Below are 23,061 nucleotides of genomic sequence, written 5' to 3'. Positions count from 1 at the left end.
TCTATTAAAGATAATATCTTTTAATTTTATTTGTTAAATTGTAGCAATTTACATACTTCTGTCAGTATTGTTAAAGAGCAAGGATTTTTAACATGAACTTCTAGTAAAATTTAGTTTAGTCTTACATTAATCAACTGAGTTTATTTTGATCATAGATCTTAGAAAATTATTCTAAAAAAAACCCAAACCAGACACTTGAAAACCATTTGCTGGAGGGTGATAAGTTTTAGCTCAGGCTGTTACATACTGTTGCCTTTTTTTTTTTTTTTTTGAGTAACATACATCAAATCTGACTACTTAAAAAATGCTGCTATTAAACTTTCAGTGTATGCAAATACTTTGTTACAGAGCTATGTGTTTATAAAGAAGAATATTTATGGAGCAGGAACAATTTAATATAATCTCTGAGTAGAAAGCAGTAATCTGTTGTTCAGAAATGCTTCAGGAAACAATAGAAGTTATTATGTGCTGCTATTGTTCCTCTCGTCCAACACTAAGATTGATATTATCTATATCTTGAGAACATATGTTATTTCAATCTTACATAGAAAATAACTTTATTTTGTAGTATTATTATAATAGGCAAATAGTTGCATAAAAGCTGGCATAGAGTCCTAGTATGAAACAACATAGGTATTTGACCATTATAGGTGGTTATCAACTTCACTCATTAATACACAGAAATGTTTTCATTACTCATTAATATCTGTGTTTGGTATGGGCTTAGAAAGAGTTAACATTACCAGCATTAACCACAAGATGGCCACATTTGCATAGGATTTGGAAAAGCTGAACTCTCCTGTTTCTGTTTAGATGACTATATACCATAAATATATGTTAAGTATTTTTAATGGGAGAAAAATGCAAAGAAGACTGTAAAGTTATAATATATAATTTAATAGATGTTACATTTAAGGTGTTAACTGGTTTTCTTTTGAGAACTAAGTTCCATTACAATGGAAACATTGATTTCAGAAGAAGCATTCAGAAAGGATTTAATTTGTGAACTCAGAGTTACTTAATTCCTTTTTAAGTTTACTCATAAGTTTCCTAGTTTCTGTGTCAATATTTTTTGATTGTGGATTTTAGTTTCCTACAGCCTTTTTTAATTCTTTTTTTTTTTTCCAAAATGATAATCAGATTTGTTGTTCCAGTTAAAAATGATCTGTATGTATAAAGGCTCCTTTCAGGGAGAGTGATTGCTATATTAGACCTTGTATTGCCATCATAGTAAAGCTACTTTGCTTTTATTCTTTTATTTATTAATTTATCTTTTCTTTATATTTACCTCCTGGTTTCTAGTCTTATTTTGTGTTCTTCTGGGCTACCTATTCTGTTTCTCCAACCCTGGAACCTGTTCACTTTTTCATCTTTTCTGCTCTTGGGAGCTAGAGATGAGTTGAGCTGCAACAGACAATTACTTTTTATTTTTCAGAGAAATCAAAATGACTCAGATATAGCTGAAATGTGATAAAGTGATTTGGTTAGTAGGTTTGTGTTTGGGGTTTTCTGGGTGGGTTTATTTTGTTTTATTTTGGTGTTTTGTGTTTGTGGTGGGTTGTTTTTTTTTGTTTTTGTAACCAACAGATAAGTGATATCCCCTGAAGTTGGTATGTTTTGATTACCACTGTATGAAGAAACTGTGTTTCTAGTTAATGTTTACAAAGCAGTTGTACTCAAAATTTACTCTTGATCCAAACCAATAGTCTTCCAAGTTGCTTTTATTTTCTTCAGAAAACATTGTCAGTGAGACCCTGTGGGTACAACATGTGAAATATTATCTGAACTCCATACTATGTTGGAAGTGACAGTATTTGTGGTTTTTGTTTGTTTACCTCCTCTACTGTTTTCATTCATTTTTTTTTTCATAATTGATGTCTCAGAGATGTGTGAAACATCACAACTGTTTCTCTGAAAAAGCAATTTTTATCATGCTGTAGAACATGCAGTACATGAGTGATAGAAATTGAACATGACTGCCTGATAAAAATCACACTTTTCTTTGCCTGGGGGCATCTGTTAGTGTGTCTAGATATTACAGTGTTTGCTTAACACTTGTCTTCTCTGTTTCACATTTCTAGCTAGAAGGGCCTTGTGTTCTGCAAATACAGAAAATTCGCAATGTTGCTGCACCAAAGGATAACGAAGAATCTCAGGCTGCTCCCAGAATGTTACGTTTACAGATGACGGATGGACACACAAGCTGCACGGCTATAGAATACAGTAGCATGTCAAAAATAAGGTGAACAACTTTTTTTTTCCAAGTTTTGCTCTGATACTTAAATGTCCTTAAAGTAATGGAAGTCTCCTTAGTAATATATGAAAAGAATCACTTGACAAAACTTCCTTCTTGGATTCTGAGTGTAAAGGAGAAACTTAAATTCAGCATGCAAAAGGCAGATCTGAATGTAATTTACAGTACTGTTTATGCTGAAGTACATAATGGAAGAAAGTGGATGTTTGCAACCATCTACTGAGTTGTAGTTTCGTGGCACACAGCATTTTGAATGTGTGTAAACTTGAGCCAAATTCCAGATTTTCTGTTTGACCTTTGTAACAGGAGTGTCACAGACCTGACACACCTAAGCTAATGCAGCTAATGCTGCTTAACCATGGGCAAACCTTTAATTTGAATATTTTTTCAGTTAAAAGTGAAGGGTAAGAGAGCTAATTACTGTTGAACATGGGGATTTTTTTTGTGTGTTTGGTTATGAAGATGCTAAAGATGACCTCTAGTGTTTAGTCTCTAGAGTCATGGTGCGCTATGCACTTCTTGAGTTCAGATGACTTTGAAAACAAAAATCTTCCTTTGTCTTTTTCTGCTAGCTGCAACAGTTATATATATTCATATATACATACTTAATTTTTGAATGTCATCTTTTACTGTTAAACTGCTCCTTCTGAGCAGGAGCCAGCTTGCAGTTTAGAGTGGTGCTGTCAGAACATTTAATGATATTTTAATTTTAGCTTGAGCCAGCAGAACTTGGAATATCATATTCCAATGCGAATATAAAGAGAGCAGTAAAGGAAGGCAAACAGACTCCTGTGTAAGTAGATTCTAGATCACAAAATGTTTAAAGTTGAACACACAGTACAGGACATTATTTGAAAGCTTTCTGATAAAATTTGAAAAATGTTAGCAAACTCATCACTCTAGTAATGTTGTGAGCTCTTTTTTTTGAGTAACATATGAAAAAATTTGTGTTATGTGTAGTTGTTACAGGTTTGAAACTGGACTATTATCCTGGAATAGTACACTATTTCAGTACATAGTGTTTCTTTAAATAAATCAATTTTTAAAACATCATATTTTTATTTTAAATTGTAGGTTTTTAATGACTATGGTTTGACTATGGTTTTCTTTTACCCCTCCCCTCATGCATAATTTTAATTTTTCTGTGTTTCTTGCATGTTTGTTTGTTTGTTTGATCTCATTTTCTTTGCTTTTATCTAAACAATACAGAAAATCCACTAACATTGCTAAGGTAAATGCCACTGGTGCTGTAATTGGCTGACTCCACTATGACTGCGCCTCACCATGTGGTATGAGCCTGTGATTGCAACAGTAGCTTTAGCATATTTTAAAGATATTATTGCCTCTCAGTTGAAAAGTTGTAAGGGACTGTGTCCTGTTTCTCATAAGAAAGCAGTTTTGCAGATTGTTCTACTTTTCATGTCTGTCAGTTACGGGTTGGAGATGCATGATTCTTTTATACTTCTACTGTTTTTCATAGGGAAGATTCACATCTTGTGGGAGCTGATAACAGAAAGAATTCATAATGTTTTTAAATTACAGAGTAATGAGAGAAGAAGTACTATGAGATACAGGGTTTTTATTTTTATTCTAGTACAGTCCTGGCTGTTAGCAACATATAGAAAGCATGCTTTCTAACCACTATTCCTTTTCTCCTAAGTTAAGTGTCTAAAAAAAAAATGAGATTATTAACCATCTTGAGATCCTCTATTAACTATAAATACATACTAGAATGAGGAACTTACCTCAAAGTCAGTTGTCTAAGACTATCTTCTCTTAGTCTAAACAAATCACATCCTTAGTTTGGTGTTGTGAAATTGGGTTTTAACCAAACAGACAATTTGCAAACATTCATCTCTGTTAGAGTCTAATTTGCAGTATAGCATTTTTGTGTGATGAGTTGGAAGTGTTCCAATAAAGCTGTTGAAAAAGTACTGTGTATACTCAAGGAATTATTGCAAAGGTTTTTGATGTTAATTTTTATTATGGCATATGAAATGTTGGAAATATAATAAAAGTATTTTTATATGTTTCTCTGTGGCAGAATATTAATAAATGTATTTGAAATATTTGACTTTGTTTCTACCTCTAGCCTGAACACTCCACCTGGAACAAAAATTAAGCTTTCAGGAACTGTTGAAGTGAGAAATGGGTTCTTGCTGCTGGATGACAGTAACACAGCAGTTCTTGGAGGTGAAGTGGAGCATCTTATAGAAAAGTGGGAATTACAAAGGGTGAGGTAACACCACTGCAAATGCTTGTTTTACAGAATGTATATTACATTTAATGACAATAAGATTAATGTGCTGACTGTGAATTTTTTTTAATGATAAAGTCCTTTTAGGACTGTTCTGTCACAATAGTTTTAGGGCTGCAACCAGCTACATGTAAGTAGGTCTTATGTATGATGTTGCAATTTAAGAAATTAAAAGTGATTATTGCACGGGAACTGATTCCTTTACATATTCTGCAGGGATTGAAAACATTAATCAAATATATTAAATTTATTTTGGTACAGTCATGGGTGGTTGTTTTCCTGAATTTCCAAAATATTATAGAATGCTGCCTTTTTCAATTACCATCTTCGGTCTGTGTATTTTTGAGGCAAAAATAGTAGAATAAGTGTACAAAAAGTGCTGAAGTTGGTAACCTTTAACATGAACTCTGTATTGCAGATTTCATCAATACTTTAGATAAATCTGTGGTTATAAAGACAAATTGGAAGTTTTGAACTCTTTCAACAAACCAAAAATACGTGTAAGATCCTTTACTCTGGTTTATGTCCCAGTACAATAGAAGTGGCTGCAGGAATACTATTTCATACATTTTCTCACAAATGGGTGGAAGTTCTTAGGGCAGGAAGTATTTAGTCCCAAATATTGCCAGATCAGTTATCACTACTTCTACCACACTCATCTCTGTATTTTTACATCCACATCTCTGATGAAACGGAGTAGCTGCTTATGAACATGGCAGTCATTTCTATATAAAGTACTTATTTTATTGTTGCTGATGTTAAGTGGAGCTCAGTAGTTTTTGCTGCAGGTAGCCTTCTTTGGCATTTGGTTGCACTTCCTAGATTTCATCAAACTGAGCCAGAATTTATTTGGATTTTTGAGTTACACAGTGTCCATTGTTGTAGATTCTGTTTGTCATCCTTTTGTGCTTTTATAGTTGAAAATTGTTTCGCTGGTTTTTGTTTTTGTTTTTGTTTTTTTAAAAAACCATTCCTCGTTTTAAATTAAGTTCTGGGACCAACAGCAGAAATATCCCAGTTTATCATTTTTATTCTTATTTAACATAAACTCTTGTGTGTTTTAATATTGATGGGGACAGAAGGGAGACACATAGAGCTAATGTGTTCTTAAGAATGCCATCTAATTTGTAAGACAAAGGTCAATAGAATTGGTTGGCTTTCTTGGTGATTAACAGTCTGTTTTTATATTTCTTCTCTCTGGACTTCAACAAATAATTCTTACTTTATAATTATTATTTTGGTTTTAAACCAATATCAAGAAATAACTTGGAACATGTTGTGTTGGCAAGAAAGCAAACTATTTAATAACCATTGGTGTGCTGCTGACTACAACACTTGTGAGCCAGTTCTGTTGGCCTTATGCGATATGTTTAACTGAGTGGTAGCTGTCACTCATTTGCTCTGGTAAGATATAGAAAGGTAACTATTGCCTGTTGCTGTCCCCTCAACTCGCTCGTTCCATCTTGGAGTTTGCCAGAGTATCATTTTCTTTTTCTCGTTGACCAGCTCACAGCACACGAACGTGGCTATGTGAAAACCTCTGGGTGACAATAAATCAGTTTGGACAAGTGAACCATGACCACTGGAAATTGTAGTTCCAGTTCTATATCCAGACTGACAGCTAGACAGATAGGGCTCAAACAAGTCTGTAGAAGCCAGATGCTACATGATAGCCATTTCCCCATGAATTCAATGTTTTTGTCCTATTCAGAAAGCTTTACAGAAGAGAACGGTGGACAAATAAGCATGATTGCTAAAATACCTGAGAGCTGACAAAGGACATTGCCACTCCTTGTCTAATCTTGCCACTGAAGCATAAATAAAATGCTGAACTGTGTTTGCATAAAAAGAAAACTTTTATTTGTGCGACTATTTAAAATTACTTGTTTTGAAGCCAGTTTTTTATTTTCTTGTTTCTAGAATGTCTGAGATATGTTAATTTGGCTTCTCATGTAAATGATGAAATAAGGCGTAAAGTTTGGCTATTAAGCCAAATAATATTCTGAAACTGTAGAATTGAAATAGTTTACCCAGTCTTAAGTTATTGCCCTTGCACCTACCTGTCAGCTTCTAGTTGTTAGGTTGCATTACTGTTCTGTTCCATTCAGACCATTCAGATTGCTTTCAGGTGGAATCAAGTTTTAGTAATGAGAGACTCACACTACAAATGTAGCATGTGTAGAATGAATGTAGTATTATCACACTGAATGAGGAATAAATGTGCTATTCTGTTGGGGTTACCCCAACACTATTCCTTGTAGCATTCAGTTTTATCATAAGGTAAATGCTTGTCTGCAAATTTCAATTTTTTTCATGTATCAGTATTTAAGTGACAGTATATAAATAAGGAAGGAGTAAATGAGACTTACTGTGAGATCTTTTTTTCTAGACTATTTGGAAATATAAGGTAAAGTGTCATGGACATCTGTAGGTGAAAATACAGTTCCAAATAACTGTTGCTTTATGGAGTTTCTCATGTTCTAGTGGTGACTGGTGTTTCAAACATGAAGGATCGGTATCTGCGAGATATTGCTGGTACCCTTCTTATAAAAAACAGTATCTTGTATTGCCTTTAATCAAAATATCAAACAATATATAGGTGAAGTCTGAAGCAAATTTTGCTGACATGATTGGTGAGAGTGTTTAATAGGCTCTTATCATTTTAAAACATAGAATCTGTTGAATTACAGATTATCTAAAGGTAAAGTTCTCTAGTAGATTTAATGAGTCTTCTGTTTTGGTGAAGGTGGGGCTAAATATTGAGGTTACCTGATGGGAAAAGGGAGTAGTTTTATGTATACTTCAAAATTCATATTAGAAAGAAGCGTGAGGGTACAGTAGAATGTAATATCTAGTTCAATCTCATATTGTAAAACCTTTGTTTCTTAAGAGATTGCCTAGGAAATAGGTTTTTAATGTCACAATGCAAATACAGCAGAAAGGATAAAAAAAACATACTAAATGTATTTGTAACACAGTTTATTGTAAATGATAGTTACTGCTGTGCTATGAGCATATTTAACTGTAAGTTAAAAAATACCATTCTTGTTGCCTGGTTGCTTTGTATTTGATGCAATATGAAATGTCATTTCCAAAGCAGCTGCTCTCACTTCTCAGCAGACAGTACTGCTTGGGAAGAAAGTGTCAGGGCTCTTGTTTACCATTAGACCATACAGTTCTTTCATTATGGGTAACAGCTTTATGGAATAAGTTGTTACGATTCAAAATCCATGTAGCTAAATGTAGTAAATAGGCAGTCAATTTTAAGGGTGCTTTTGCTATTTGCCCAATTGCATGTTTGAGTGGTAGATTAGAACAGTCTTTTTCTTCCATGTGTTTTCTTGATTCTGATTTGGGAAAGAAAAATGTAGTACCCTTAAACTTCAGCATGTTCTTCCTGATTGTAGGACATAAGGCGTTAACTATGATCTGATACTTGAGTTCTTAGGCTAGCACATAATGGGGTTTTTTTATTATAAATTGATTCAGCGTGGGAGTTCATTCCAAAATTGCTTGCATTTCTCTAGGTACAAACAAACAAGCAAACAAATAAAAACCAGAATAAGTGTAGGGTTTACTGGACCTAGAGTGCTTTCCTTGGGGAAGTGAAGCGGCTTGTCTGTAAAATCACTGTTGTACTCTGGTGCTTCAGTTAATAGATACAGAAAGGTATGAACATGCTACAGTGATCAGCCCTTGGTTAGCTTGTAATTCTCAGGCAGCACTTTAAGGGAACTGATTGAATCTAAAGCAGAAAAATTTTATGATATTTGCACTAAGTGCTTTGTTTTGAATAATTTATCGAATACTTTATCAGTGTTTTTTTGCTCCGAGGCATGAAGAAAAGGATTATTATATTTTTTTTCAGCCTTGAAAGAACTTAATAACCATAAATGATTTAGAAAACGGTCTTTGGCTCCTGAATAAAAGTAGTTAACTTGAAAGGAGTGGACCAAAAGTTTTAATTTGGGTATGTATTAGCTAAATTGATCCATTACTTAGTTTAAAAAACTTAAAGCATGTTCCTATTTATACTGCAGTTCTCACATGATGGATTTAAATCAATTTTACATCAGTGTAATAAGTATATAGGTAAATGTCATATATAGCCCTAAGTAAATAATACTGTCTCTGACAGTGGGGAGCTCTTATATAGCCTTAGCATCCAGAATTGCTGTATTACGTTTTATCTGGGGATACAATTCTGACTCATCTTTTCTGTATTCTCTTATGCATGGAATCATGAATTTCACAGAGGGGTTGAACCTGGAGGTCGTTTGGTTCCATCAGGACCATCTAAAGCCAGTTGTCCAGAACAGTGTCCTGGCAACTTTTGAGTATTTCCAAGGATGGTGACTCCACAACATCCCTGGGCAACCTGTGCTAATACCCAGTCACCCTCAATACCCAGTCACCCTCAGAGGAACCCCCTTGTTTTTCAGTTTCTGCCTGGGCACCACTGAAAAGAACCAGTCTCTTTACATTCTCCCTTCAGTTGTTTGTGTAAATTGATAAGATCCTCATGAACCTTACCTTCTTTAGGATGAATTGGTCCAATCCTTTTTTAAACGTGCTGAATCTGTGTCTTTACAATCTCTAATGACAGCAGGTTTACTGGGCACTATGTAAAGAAACGTCTGCTGCCTATCTCTGTGCTGCTTTGTTCTATTAGTGTAGATTTGGGTATATAACTGAATTTTCTACATTTGCTCTATGTGTTGCCTTAATGATTATGCAGAACTCTGTAATTTTCTTCATTTCTCTGCCCCTCATGCAGCCTTCTTCTTAAGTACCCCAGGATTTTAAGGGTATCATTATTTTTTTCTGCTTAAAATGTCCATCTTGCAAATTTCCTGTACTTTCTGAAATAGAGCCACTTAACATATAATCTGTTTTCAGTTTATTAATCATCAATGTTATTTTACAGAGTTTGGCGAAACACAGTAGGAGTAACATTGGAACAGAAGGCGGTCCTCCACCTTTTGTACCCTTTGGGCAGGTATAGTGTACTTCCCTTTGTCATTTTATGGAAGAACTTGTATTATGATATCTAGGGTACCTGGTTCCAGTTAAATAAAGGCTATCAAAACACCTTAGATCATGATGGCTTGGATATAAAAAACGTGTTTAAAAAAAAAAAGTGTTAGTCCTGTCACTTTGTTGCACCAGTTCCTATTTGACATTTTTCCTCTCAATTTCAAACTTATTTTGTATGTGGAGTCGCTGATTGTGCCAGTCAGATCATGTAGGCACTAACATAGTCCCTCCTTAAATGCCAAAAGTATTTCCAAGAATCATACCAGCCATGTTGTGAGCTAAGCTTAAAATGTAAAAGTCTTCTTTTGGCCTTCCTAGTGCACCGGAGGAGTGTGCTTTTAGCAAAAACAGATCTAGCTGTCCTAGGTGTACATTTTTGTGATCATATTCTTTATCTTAAGTTGTACTAATCTGATGCAATAATACTTTGGTCTTTTTAAAATGACAGTAGGCAGAAGAGTTAATTAAAAAATTCTTTTACATTTTCAGAAATGTGCATCTCATGTGCAAGTGGATAGCAGAGACCTTGATCGCAGAAAGACTCTGCAGATGACAAATGCTGTAAAAACCGTTGTGGACAATGATGAATTTGAAAAGCAGAGAACAGCTGCTATTGCAGAAGTAGCAAAGAGCAAGGAGGTTAGAATGCATGTGTTACAGCGTTTTACTTACCGTGATTGATCTTTTCTTGTTATTTTAAGTATTAAATGACAAATGCTTTCTGATACACGACTGCTTATAATTCTACTCCTGTATCTTTAAAAAAGAGAGTCCTTTTGGATTGATGACTATGTTCTTTGGATAAAGCAAATAAATGTATCATAATGTTTTATTGAAGATATGATTTTGATACCACTTTAAAAAATGTGGGCTTTACAATTTAGCTAATAAGATTTAACTAATTAATGCAGATTATAAATTTTGATGTCTTTTTCAGTTCTCGAAAACCTGATGATTCCATGTCCTCAGTCTGAAAGAATAGCTAGGAAGTCTAGTTCTAATGTGTCAGATTTTTGTCCTCCTTTGGTTTTCCTTTTAGTTTATTTTTGAAATCTGCTTTGTAAGTCATAAAAACTAAAATTATATACCCTTTTTACAGCCTTCTTTGGTCACAGGGAAAAAAGACCTACCTAATAAATTAATCTTTTGTGTGTGTAAATTAGTGCTTTATTTGTTGATGCAAAGCATAATCATAAAAATGCCAGTGCAACAAATTTACTGCACCTTTTCTACTAGCTAATATTGAGGCTTATTTTTGTAAGTTCTGTTTGCTGAAATGTCATTTTTGTGCTTATCTGAAGACCAAGACGTTCGGAGGAGGTGGTGGTAGTAGCAGAAGTAATCTCAGTGTGAGTGCTGGAGGGAATCGAAACAGGGAACTGTTCCAGAAAGAGAAGATAACAAAACCTGAGGGGAAGAATGAAGGTGTCTACCGAGAACTGGTAAGGTAGAAGATTTAAATGGAACCTTAACTGCTCATTACTCAAAACCAAAAAACAAATATAACAAAAATAAAATTAAAATACCTCAAGGAATAAAGACTTTCAATAATTTTGAATAATTTTGAAGTCTATTTAGAATACGTAAGGTGCTTTTGTACGTTACCGAGATAGTTAGGAGCTTCAGTGTGATTTGAGGGTAAAAATTTACCCAGGAAACTTCATATGTGTATCTAAAAGGTTAGATTCCACTAGGTTTGGAGGTTTTTTTCTGGAGGGTCATATTTTGGAATTTGTAGACACAGTGTTATATTGATGGGATTCCAATTAAGAATGTATTTGATTGCAACTATTCCAGTAGATGGGTAACTGGTGTCATTTTGGTTGAGTATGGGATAAGGAAGGACAGAGGGCCTAGTCCCATTTTGGTTTTGTTGCATGTAAGTCTGTCTTCACTGGAAGAGGCAGTTTTCATGTGAGTGCTTTAAAGCAGATGTTAGGCTATTTTCTGAACTTGATGCTTTGTGATTCCTGCTTTGCCTTTTTGTCATTGTGCTCTATACAGTTCTGAATAACAAAGCCTGGATTTCTGTAGAAGTAAATTGTTTGTACTTCTTTGCTTTCTTCTACAAAACCTTTAGCCAATTATATTTTCTCCATGTTTTAAGAAATGTGTAACTGGGTTTTGTATTGTCTGTAAAAGCTGTGAACGGGTTCAAACATGAGCAAATGCTAGTTTTGATACCAGTATTATTTTGAAATATTCCTTTTAGTTTTCATCTAGACTAGGAGAATTTGTGCTTGAAAGCACATAACAGTAGAACTGAAAATGAATGAATTAAAAATCATAATAATATAAAAAAAACCCAAACCCTTATTAGCTGGTTATTTGGACCTAAGAGAGATTGTATGTGAAGATTTTATATAAAACTGAAATATTTATTATCAATTAAATAAGAAATAGTGTTTCAGTTAAAAATGAAAGAAAAATTCATGTAAAATCTGGTGGATTTATAGAGTCTTTGTTGTATTTATTAGTTGTGTGTGTATCTTTTATTTCAGGTTGATGAAAAGGCTCTAAAACACATAACAGAAATGGGTTTCAGCAAAGAAGCAGCAAGGCAGGCACTTATGGATAACAGTAACAGCCTAGAGGCAGCATTAAATTTTCTTCTGAACAACAGTAAACAGAAACCCATTCAGGGACCACCACCTAGAGGTAAAACTTGAAAACAGGTGCTTTAAAACAGTGTTTACAAGCAAAGGACTTTGTGTATGGTGGATTACTAATGTAGTTACAGAAAGGCATATCTGTATGTTTTTCCTTCAAGTTAGATGCATTGCAAACCTGAAAGCAAATACTAAGAAAGGCGTTATATTCTCATCAAAATTTTTGAATTGGAAGTCACAGATTTGAATATCCTTAACTGGGAAATATTCGTATCCTAAAAGCACAGAAAGACATGGGTTGGAAGGGACCTTAAAGATCATGTTGTTCCACCTCCCCTCCACAGGCAGGGATGCCACCCACTAGACGAGGTCACCCAGGGCCCCATCAGCTTGGCCTTGAACACTTTCAGGAGTGGGGCATTTACAGCTTCTATAGACAGTCTGTTCCAGAGCCTCATCACCCTCACATTAAAGAATTTCTTCTTAACATCTAATCTAAATCTCTCCTTTTTTATTTTGAAAATGTTCTCCCTTGTCCTATCTATTTTGTCCATGACAGATTTTTTTAAAGACAGAAAATACAAACATTTTATAAATCAAATGAAAAAGTGCATACTTTTATATTTATTTATTCCCCATTCACAAAAAAACTTTTGATGCTTACAGGTAAAGGGAAGGGCCGAGGCCGAATAAGACCTGAAGATGAAGAAGAGCTAGGAAATGCCAGACCATCTGCACCAAGCACACTGTTTGATTTCTTGGAATCCAAAATGGGTACTCTAACTGTAGAGGGTAAGTTATTGAAATTAATGTATCTGGAACAAATATTGGACAGTGTTGGTGGAATTCTTTTTCCTAACTATGTCATCTAAAAGGTGATTCCTAGAACTTCCTCCACACTCAGTCATAAAAAAAAGAGTACTTGGAAAGTTGTTCCTCTGTTTTGAAGAAAGGTCAAATAAATTGCACTGTGATGGTTAGATGTCTAAAAGTAAGTAATTTGAAATAAGATGACATAAATCACAGTTTGTTAATCTGGTTGGATTCCTCCTGAATCACATGATATCGTGAGTCTTCCCTGTATTTGTCAGAAATCTAAAATATTCAAAGAAAAAGTACCTTTCAAATACAAAAGCATTCTGCATTAGCTGATACAATTTAGTAAACTATTCAGGTAATGAATATAATACAGAAAGCAGGTGTAGGGAATGATGGTTGAGATATATCTTGGCAACTTGTTTCACTTACCAAAGATGAGTTAGATTTTTAGAGTGAACAGAAATGAAAAAAATGGTGGTGCTTTTCACTTACATTGCCAACATTGATTTTTCTTTGGATAAATTTTGCGCTTATATTGAGAGGTTAGAGAAGGCTTTTATGTGTGACTGAAAGACATTTATAGGAAAATAATAGAAATAACGCCTGTGCATTATATAACTTGCTTACTGTCAGTAATTTTATAGTATGTAAGTAATGGTAGTTTACCAAGACTTGTGAAATGAGTGAATTGCTTCTTTTAAAATGGTATTATGGATTGCTAGGGGGGACTTCTATGATCTTGGGATTTAGTACATGTACGTAGACAATAAAGCATAGTGTTATGTCAGTAAAAAAATGGTTATATTGGTTATATGTATTTCAGTTTATAATCTTCAGTGTTATGTTTTAAAGATAAATACATTTTGCTTTTGTATATTTTTTCCCCTCTTAAATGAAAATAAAAAGATGCCATAAGTGATCATAAAAAGAAACATAATTCTATTAAAACTTTGTAAAGGTTTTGTACTCCTTCAGTTGCCAAAGGTCCTGGCATAGTTCCTAGCATGACATAGGATTTTTGGTTTTGTGGTTTCTTACCACTATGTTGGGTTTTTTTAGCTTTATCTGAGTCATCAGTATGCAATCTGGTGTATTCCTGAATCACGCTTTTCTGAAAAGTAAAACCAAACCTAACCTTTTAGCATTTTGAAGAGTTCAGAAAATGTTCTGATTATTTTGTGAAATTTTTTAGGTATTTCTGCCCATTTTTCTTCTGAAAAAGATGTTATTCTTTGTAATTGGAAAGGCTTTGAAGTGGTTGCTTAGTCTCATGTTGTTTTTATTTTTCTTCTGACTGTGTATAGGCCCATAGGATTGTGTCTCTGTTTCTATGCTAGAATTTACTTTTGTCTTACAAAGTCTGTTTCAAATGGATTTTTTCAGGAAATACATAGGCATATGTATTTTGAATTTTAAAAGTGCGTTTTTCCTTGTCAAATTTGAGAAGAACTCTGCAGCCTGATGAATTCGAACACATTCTTGAAATCATATATTTAAAGTAAATTTTCCACCATTTTTCTACTAGTTTCCTGCCTCTGTGGTTGAAAATCATCTCAGTTAAATTCTTAATTATTAGTTCTCTTAAGTTCCATTTAAACTGAGATGACAGGAGCGTTAAAAGTGTTGGCAGAGTGACATATGTACAGTGACCACTGTGAACTCTTTCGTGATGAAGTCTGCATCCAAGCGCCTGCAGAAAAAAGATGTATATATACACACACATAGTACCTTCTAAATTTCATTTGATCCTGTCGGCTGTTAGCAGTAGACATATGTAGTTTCACTTAGAACTAGAAAAATATTGGTTAGAAATAAAAGGCATGTTGGGGGAAACTGATCAAAATGATTCAAATATGTAATGTTACATGGCCAAAAATAAGGTCTCTTCATTGATTTTCCTGCACAGTAGTACACTAAGGAGGGCCCAGGCTGTCAGTTTTTTCTCCATGTATATTCACTAAAGGCTTTATTGTGCTACATATAAAAGAAGATAGTTCTACATCTTCTGTATTTTGCAGTGTTTCTGGCACCTTGCTGTCCTATATGGTCTCTAAAATACTGTATTGTTTTTCAGGTATTCAGGGAGATGGCCTTTGTATAGTGATAGTGATTTTAAATAAATGAGAATGTCTCTATTATTACATGAATGCTTGTGTCCAGGAGTATATGATTACCTGGGATAGCTGTATTTATCATTATTGCAAGCACGAAACTTCAGTACACTTCAGACAGATTGTAATGTCTTCTAAATGACTGATAATCTATGTAGAAGCCAAAAAACAGAAGGCAGTTTTGCCAAACTGAGATAAATATTTTTTAATTCCGTGCTATTTTGCATTTTTTTTTTCAAAATTTGCTTATGTGATCTGGGGAAAGAAAGTGTCTGAAAAGTAGAATTGTTTCTTTTCAAGTACACAGAGGATTGATTTGCTTTTCTCTGTGCATGCCTCCCTATTTTTCTTCTATACTGTTTCTAATTGCACAGTACTGAAACCTCAGTACTGTGGAGAATTTCTCAATTCATTTCTGTGTTTGCAATAACAGAAACAGTTTGTGAACAGGAACTGCAGAACAGTTGTTGAATTTTTTATCTTTGATTTCGTACCTTTTCATCCTTGGATTTGGACTAAGTAGAAAAACATTTATGAATTGAAATATGTTTGTATTTTTTAGGATGTAACTCTATTCCTTTTTAGAGATAAAATAGTGCATTAAAGTTCTTGTTGTTTGATGTTTGGTTTTCTTTTTTTAAAAAAGAAGTACAAATTAGTTATAAGAAAGCAAGTTGTTAGTCCTTTGCTTCCTAAGTGGTGTCTTGCAATGGTTGTTTATGTTTTCTTTCCTTTTTGCCAGTTAATGAAATATTGTTTGAAATAATTACAACTGTTGAAAGTATTAAATACCTGACTCCATAATCTGCTAGTTCTTTCATGTATGAACATAACATACAATAAACATACTTTGTTTAAATGAAATGCAAAGAATTAAACCAAACATATCCATAGCTTTATACTGCAAGTTTATTTATTTATTTATTTATTAAATGGGAATGGTTGGTGGCACCTATGAAAATGTTTGTATTGAAATTAAGTAGTTTGAGTTTTGGTTGGCAAGAGAATCCTCCTGACTGCAAGAGATAACACAAATAAGTAGACAAAATTGCTGTCAACTAGCTGCCTTTGCTTGCACTTGGATTATTTCTGCCACTGAGCACAAAAGATTTTTCCATTAATCTCCTTCTTATATTTTTCTTTTGTTATGAGGAACAATTCATCCATCTTTGCCAACTTAAATAAGTAAACACAAGGTTTATCAGTGAGAACAAAGCAGTGCCAAGGGATCTGACTGTAGTATTAATGAATAATGAACAATATGCCTTATATATTCCCAAAGAAGTTAAAGGTTTAAAACAAATCAGTAATGCAATACAATATAATTAAAAGATATTTATTACATTTCGTGGTGCCACAATTTATTTGAATATCTGGGAGCGAGGACACTTGGAGGAAAAAAAGAGTCTGACTTTTTGGAGTTGGAGTAAATTTGTAATCTTTGGAATTTACCATTTAGTAGCCATATTTTCAGCAAACATGGTGTACCCTATTGACATGAGATCCAGATTGAACCATAGGCATGTTTAGTTTTCAGCTTTACTTTTAAAATGGAACTTCAGTGGTATTAATTGTGAATATCAAAAAATCACTTTTATTTGTTGTAGTAGTATATTAGCATTGGTGGCATATGTTAGGAGGCTTGTATTTTTATTTTTTTATTAAATATGAAACAGAAAAATATAGTAAATTTCATACATTTTAAAGAATAATAAAAAATTATTGGGTTTTGTTCAGTCCTTTAATCCTGTAAGTTAAAGTTTGTGGTAAATGCAACAGCAGAATGCTTTGGAATTTTTTGGCCACTTCTTCATTATCACCCTCCTCTGCAACTTGTATTTGTTTTGTTTCGACAGAAACATGACCTCAGGTTCCAGTTCCCCAGTGTTACTACCTTTTAGAAAGACTTATGTTGATATTTATCTAACTTGACAAAGCTATTGAGTAATGGGCATTTCATTCCATGGCTTGAAACGTGTGCAAATGTATCATTAATTTTCTTCTAATTCATTAATCTTTTGTCCAGTATGAGGTAGAACATGCCCTGGAGGTAGCTGTCTACAAGATACACTTCTATGCAGTTACATAAAAATATTCAGTTTGAAATGAGAAACCCAAATCATTGCCACCGGTGTGGGAAGGGCCACAGTCTCTGAATTTGAACACATTATTAAGCATGATAAAATCCACAGGAGAGAGCCACAGGAAACCGTACTCTTTAAATTCCATTGTGCATGGAGCAGTGCTTTATAAACTCTGTTGACTGGGATTTCCAAGTGCAGCAGATCCTGCTGGTTTCTTGTAATCAAGGGAATGTGATTGGTTCTGTACGGTCTTCTTGCGTCATCACATACAAAAGCTAAAATGAGTAAAATAACTGAGTGAGGGTTTCAAATTGACAAATGCTAATCATCGGCTTAAAGCTTCCCAGCAGATGACAAAAGCCTCATCTCTAATTTTGAAATGTATTTTTTTCCCAGAACTTGTTCCCAAACCTCTGAGTACAGTGATGATGACTGGGTTAACCCATCTTGCTATTTGAAAGGAGCTTACCGAATCTTCTTGTTAAATGGCAAATTATTAATTGCTTGTTGTTGCTCTGTAGGAAGCATTACTTTTCTGGAAACATTAGCTAATGGTTTGTTGGAGTTGGGGCAAGAAGTAGAAGGAAGGAACAGCAGTTGAAATAGACAATATGTCTGATGTATCTGACAAAGATATCTGTGAATAGCATCCCTTGTTGCTTAACTTTTTCTCTTAAAAAAACTTTAGAATCCCTTCAGTTTTTTGGTGATCAGCACAAATACATGAAGAATGGGTACTGTTCTTATCTCTAGGCTTTTTTTGTTAAGTACTGTTGACAGTACTGTTAGTTGCCAGTCTCCATTTGTGAATGGTTTGTGCTTGAACAGTGGGTTAACATGTCCTGCTCGGTCAAGGCTGTCGTGTATGACTAGTCCCTGAGAAAGCTTTTAGTACAATAACTGCACCTCTGCATAAGACATAAGTTTATTGGATTTTACATAACTTAAGGTTAGAGTAGAAAAATGTCAGGTGTTTTGTGAGCACCCTGTACATGTCACAGTGAAGAGACCTAAAAAGAAGATGCCTGTTTCACTGTTTTGAAATCCTCTAGTCACTTTACTTGCAGTCTAACATGTAATATTATTTTAACTTTCCACTGCTGTCTAAAAGAAATCTGTAACTGAAAGATTCAACACACTTCCAAATCAGCATGTTGCTATAGTATTATGATCACAATATGTTGGGTAGACAATAGCTAAAATTACTTATTATGTGCTATGAAATTGAATAGAAATTTCTGTACACTTTTTCCAATTATCAAAGAATATGTCTGTGTTTTGTTTTTTCTCAAGGCTTTAACTAAAGTATAACTGCTCTGCATGCTTTTGTGTTGCAGTTGTATAGAGTCCTTGTCTGTACTAGATGCTGCCTAGGTGACTACCCATCTCAGTTCAGGAAATGTTTATTCATTTAGAGAAAGGGAAAAAGACAACCCTCAAGAGAAAACATTTAGAGTCTAAGTCAAACCTAAAATCTTGCCACCTAGCGAAATATTACCATGCCCAATCTAGTCATAAACCCATTTCTGTTTTTTTTTCTGTTGGAACAGTGACCTTTTAATGAGTTTCATGATAAAAAATATTAACTAAGATGATTTATAATGAAGTCTGTTAGAGTTTTATACACATTTTTCTTTAATGGTGTGTACAAGGGAGTAAACACTCAGGGGTCATCAAACAGTTCCGTCATTTCATGTGTAATTAACATTAGGAATAAACATAAGAGCGTAGGTTGGAAATAGGAAGAGTGGAAGCCCAAGCATTTTATTACCAGAGGAGAAGAAGTATAAATTAAGAATGTCATGAGCAAAGACTGTTCTTCAATTAGGAAGTCAAATCTTTCTAGGACCATAGGAAGTCTAGAAGATGGGTATCTATTATACAGAAGTGGAAAAGTGTAATGAAGATACTGAAAAGTTACAAATATAAACTAAAGAAAACCATTATTTTCATGTGATGTTTGTAAAGAAGAAATAAAGAGATACTTTTAAATTCAAAAGTTTTAGTCTAATAAATAAAAAATGATACGAAATTTAGTCACGTTTTCATTTTTAAAAAGAAAATGCATATTTATGAAACTCTTGGTTCTTTCTGAGTAGTATATATTTATATATTAATGCATTAAAAACATTATGGGTTTCAAAGTAATCATGCAATAAGATGTCCCAGTATTTTTACCAAGATCATGTTCATGCTAAGCCTTATGTATACTCATGTCATTTTAAAAAATAAAAACACTACATCATTTTAGTCAAAGATTTCTGACTTCTAAAAGTTATGCTACATCAGGTATATGTAAAAATAGAGCTAGGTTCTTACTAGGCTAATGTAGTAAATTAAATTGATAAAAATTCTGTAACCTATTAATAATGATGTGATGTTTGGAAGTAAAAAAAAAACCTCCAGGTGAAATTTCCCTTTTAATTTTAACTCTTACCATGTAGCATCTAATTATGAAAAGTGATACATTTGCTGTCAGGTATCAGCATTCATTGTTTCTGGTGGTAACATGTCAACTGAAGTTCTTAGTTTTCCCTTCCCATAGGATTGTATGAGAGCCTGAGTGCACAGTCCCACCATGCCCACTGGGATCATGCACACAGTATATCCATGGCCAGGTGCCATGGATTGACACAGGCAAGGGAATGACACCTTTTCAGTCACCCACGTGACACAAAATTGCTCATATTAATCACTCTAACAGGTTTGTTTTTCTTTTCCATCGCGTTTAAATTGTGCTGGCGGATCTCATACCCAGCTGCCATTGTGCCTATATTTACTTGGGTCTCTCCTGGTCCTGAGCCCGTTAACCTCTGGCATCTCAGATGCCTCTTGTTCAGTTTGTTGGACAGTACAACCTGAAGTTTGTAGGGGGGTTACACGAGCATACTTATGTAGGTCTGGCCACTGTGAGCCCAGACCTGTGGTCTCTCTGGTAGATGGCCTTCCAAGACCCATGCTCTTTCCAGTATTCAGCTGCCAGGTCTTCCTTGTCCCACTTGCCAGCTTACTCTGTCTCAAATTTTCCAGTAGGTTTAAAAACACGTACCCTAACTGTAAAACTCCAGCCCTAGGAGCTGCTGGCTCCTCTGATTGGCTGTGAGTTTTACTTTAATATATAGATATATGCTTCTTAAAGGAGCCCCTGGTGGTCTAGTGGTAAGGGCGCGGCACTGTCACTGCCGAGACCCGGGTTCGATTCCCGGTCAGGGCCACTCCCGGGCAGATGGAGCTCGTTAGCCCTTAAAAGGCAACCCTTCTATGTCCTGAGGACCTCGCTGCCACCATCCAAGCTCGCTTGGCCCCGGCAGATGAACTTTAGGATTAAAGGGTGGGCTCAGTTCTGCGCACACTGTGTCTCACCTAAAAAATCCAATGCGCAGGCTGGAAGGTGTAAAGACCTTCCCCGGATCTTCACTCGCGAAGACTGGCCATTATATTATATGCTTCTTTAATACTTGGAGATAGTGTTAAGAGAATAAACCATGAACTTGTTCCCGAGGAGTTTCTTTATTAATTTAGAGGAGTAAATAAGAGGACTAGGCCAAAGTTCAAAAGGACACCACACAAGCTAGACAAAAATGTTCCACTACAATACTGGTTCAACATATACTATTAATCTACAACACTCAAGTAAAAAATCTAACCAGTTCCACAACACTTAAATCAAGATCCAACCCCTCCAGCTCCAAACCACCCCAAGCATCAAGAAAGGAGCAAAGAGAGAGAAGCAGAGGGAGCAAGAAGCGAGAAGGAGAAAGAGGGAGAGACAGACTATATAGCTACCACCAAAGCCTTGTAGAAGACCAGCTCTCACACATCCGATGGCAGGGTTGTGACACGAGGCAAACACATGCCCTTGGTTTTATCTACTGTGGCCCCTATGGCCAACCCCTGCAGGAGGGGTCTCTGACCCACCAGCCACTCTGGGGGTTCCGGGCCAGGGAGAGGGACAGTGTCCTCACTGTTCCTGCCAATCTGAGCCTGGCTTAGGAGCTGCAGAAGGTGTGGTGTGTTACAGTTTTCCTGGGCTGTTTGTGACTGATAGCTAGTCCAGGACTTCCCTATGTGGGCTCCAGGGACCTGCCATGAGGGATATGATGCCACCCCACCTCGATGAGGTTTGACCCATCCCTTCCCCCTCCACACACACACTCTCCACAAGTTTGTTCTGACCCAATAATAACTAATCCGGTGTCTAACACTCACACACGCAAGAACTTAGAATTTAATAAGGAGAAGAGACAGGTTTCAGTGATCATTTGCAGGATTGTACTGACCAGGAGCCTACTTACATGCAGCTCTCCTGTTTAATCTCATTTCTTCATTATTTCCTCCCGTGTTCATCTTCATCTCTCCCCTCCTTCAGCTCTTCACCTAAACAACCCATTAAAAATTCCATGGCTGCTTAAAAACCCACAGTTCCCTTCCTCTCCAGCAGGCATTCTCATCAGCTGGAGTTCTGGTTGAAGCTCTTGACGGTAATCCTTGAGCAGTTCCTGTTACAGCTCCTTTATCAGAGTCTCCAGAATTCTGTGCTTTGTTACTACTTCTGTTATCTATATTTTGGCAGCTGTGTTCATTTTACCACTTCTATTTCTTGCCTTTATCTTTTATACTCAATAGCAACTTATTTTTGCAGAAAGTTTCAATTCAGATTGGAAGTATTCCTCATTTTCTCCTCATTTTTTTCCCTCTTCCTTTATCCATTTTGGAATTCTGCTTTTCTGTCTTAAATGGCACTTATTCAAGTGAGTCGTTGATGTTTATATAGAGGAATGAGTAACCTCCTGGAAATTTATGCCTGGCTTTTCTCATTCTAGTAGGTGGTTTGGTTCTAATTGCAGCCCAGAGTAGTGTATATTTTCCCATAACTGGGAATTACAGTTCAAATGTGTCTGCTAAATTTCCTGTGTCACAAAGGTAAATGCTGCATACTTTTTTAAAGAATACTGTTGCTTTATCAGAGTCTGAAACACTACATCTAAAATATGTTTATGTGAAATACATTAATAACTGAAATGATTTTTTTCTTTCTAGAACCAAAATTGCAATTTCAGCCAGCACATCAAGTACAGCACAAAGTTATGAATACAGAACAGAATGGCATCAAAGAGAATCATTCAAGACACATTTCTCGCAATGACATGAGACAACCAAGGAACGAGAAACCCCCTCGTTTTCAAAGGGATTTTCAGAATTCAAGGCAGACTTTGGAAAGTGGTGGATTACCAAGAAACAGAGGTCCTGAAAGGCACAGCTCTTTAGAACACTGGACAGATGAAAAAAATAAAAGTGACAGACATTTTCCTAGAAATGATAGGCCAAAGGATTTGAGTTATCCCATAGCCACTCACCAGAGTGATATTACTTTCAAAAAAAGAGATAATATGCAAAACAGAATAGGAAAAGGAGTGTCTTTCACAGAATTCAAGGAAAACTCTTCTACTCAAGATACTACAGACAACAATAACCAGAAACGTGGGAAAAGGGAAAACCAAACACACAATTCGGAAAATTTTTGTGATAGGAAGGCACGAACAATAAGCAGTGAAGCCTTCATGGTAAAAAGTGAGCAACATTTTGGTGTTAATAATGATTACCAAAATCCCAGCAGAACTGATAATTTTAATACTGTACCAAATGGAGATACTGAGCATCATCAGAAAGGGAGACGAGTAGGACCTATCAAATCATCAGGACCCACTACAATCCCATCTTTTGATGATAAAATGTTGTATTACAACACCGGTCCCAAAAGGAGAACTGGGCCCATCAAACCAGAGAAAATATTAGAACCATCTATTCACATGGAGTATGGAAAAAGTTGGAGACCAGGGGATGAATGTTTTGCTCTTTATTGGGAAGACAACAAGGTATGCCTTTGCCA

The 23,061-nt window shown here is 35.2% G+C and overlaps 1 protein-coding gene across 1 annotated transcript in view; it reads left to right on the top strand.

Annotated features, from left to right (window-relative positions):
• The window catches only part of TDRD3 (tudor domain containing 3), a 99,583-nt gene that overhangs the window by 50,915 nt on the left and 25,607 nt on the right, over window positions 1–23,061 (top strand). Inside the window, exons 4-11 of the mRNA XM_050333989.1 lie at window positions 2,082–2,242; window positions 4,347–4,488; window positions 9,439–9,510; window positions 10,038–10,187; window positions 10,850–10,990; window positions 12,050–12,206; window positions 12,824–12,949; window positions 22,212–23,047. Coding sequence (XP_050189946.1) covers window positions 2,082–2,242; window positions 4,347–4,488; window positions 9,439–9,510; window positions 10,038–10,187; window positions 10,850–10,990; window positions 12,050–12,206; window positions 12,824–12,949; window positions 22,212–23,047 — 1,785 coding nt within the window. The remainder of the gene's footprint in view (window positions 1–2,081; window positions 2,243–4,346; window positions 4,489–9,438; window positions 9,511–10,037; window positions 10,188–10,849; window positions 10,991–12,049; window positions 12,207–12,823; window positions 12,950–22,211; window positions 23,048–23,061) is intronic.

This window comes from Myiozetetes cayanensis, unplaced genomic scaffold (assembly GCF_022539395.1).
Source record: "Myiozetetes cayanensis isolate MyiCay16 unplaced genomic scaffold, myiCay2020 scf5-8, whole genome shotgun sequence".
Classification (NCBI taxonomy): Eukaryota; Metazoa; Chordata; class Aves; order Passeriformes; family Tyrannidae; genus Myiozetetes; species Myiozetetes cayanensis.
The sequence above is the reverse complement of the archived record's forward strand: the minus strand, read 5'-3'. Positions and strand labels throughout refer to the sequence as shown.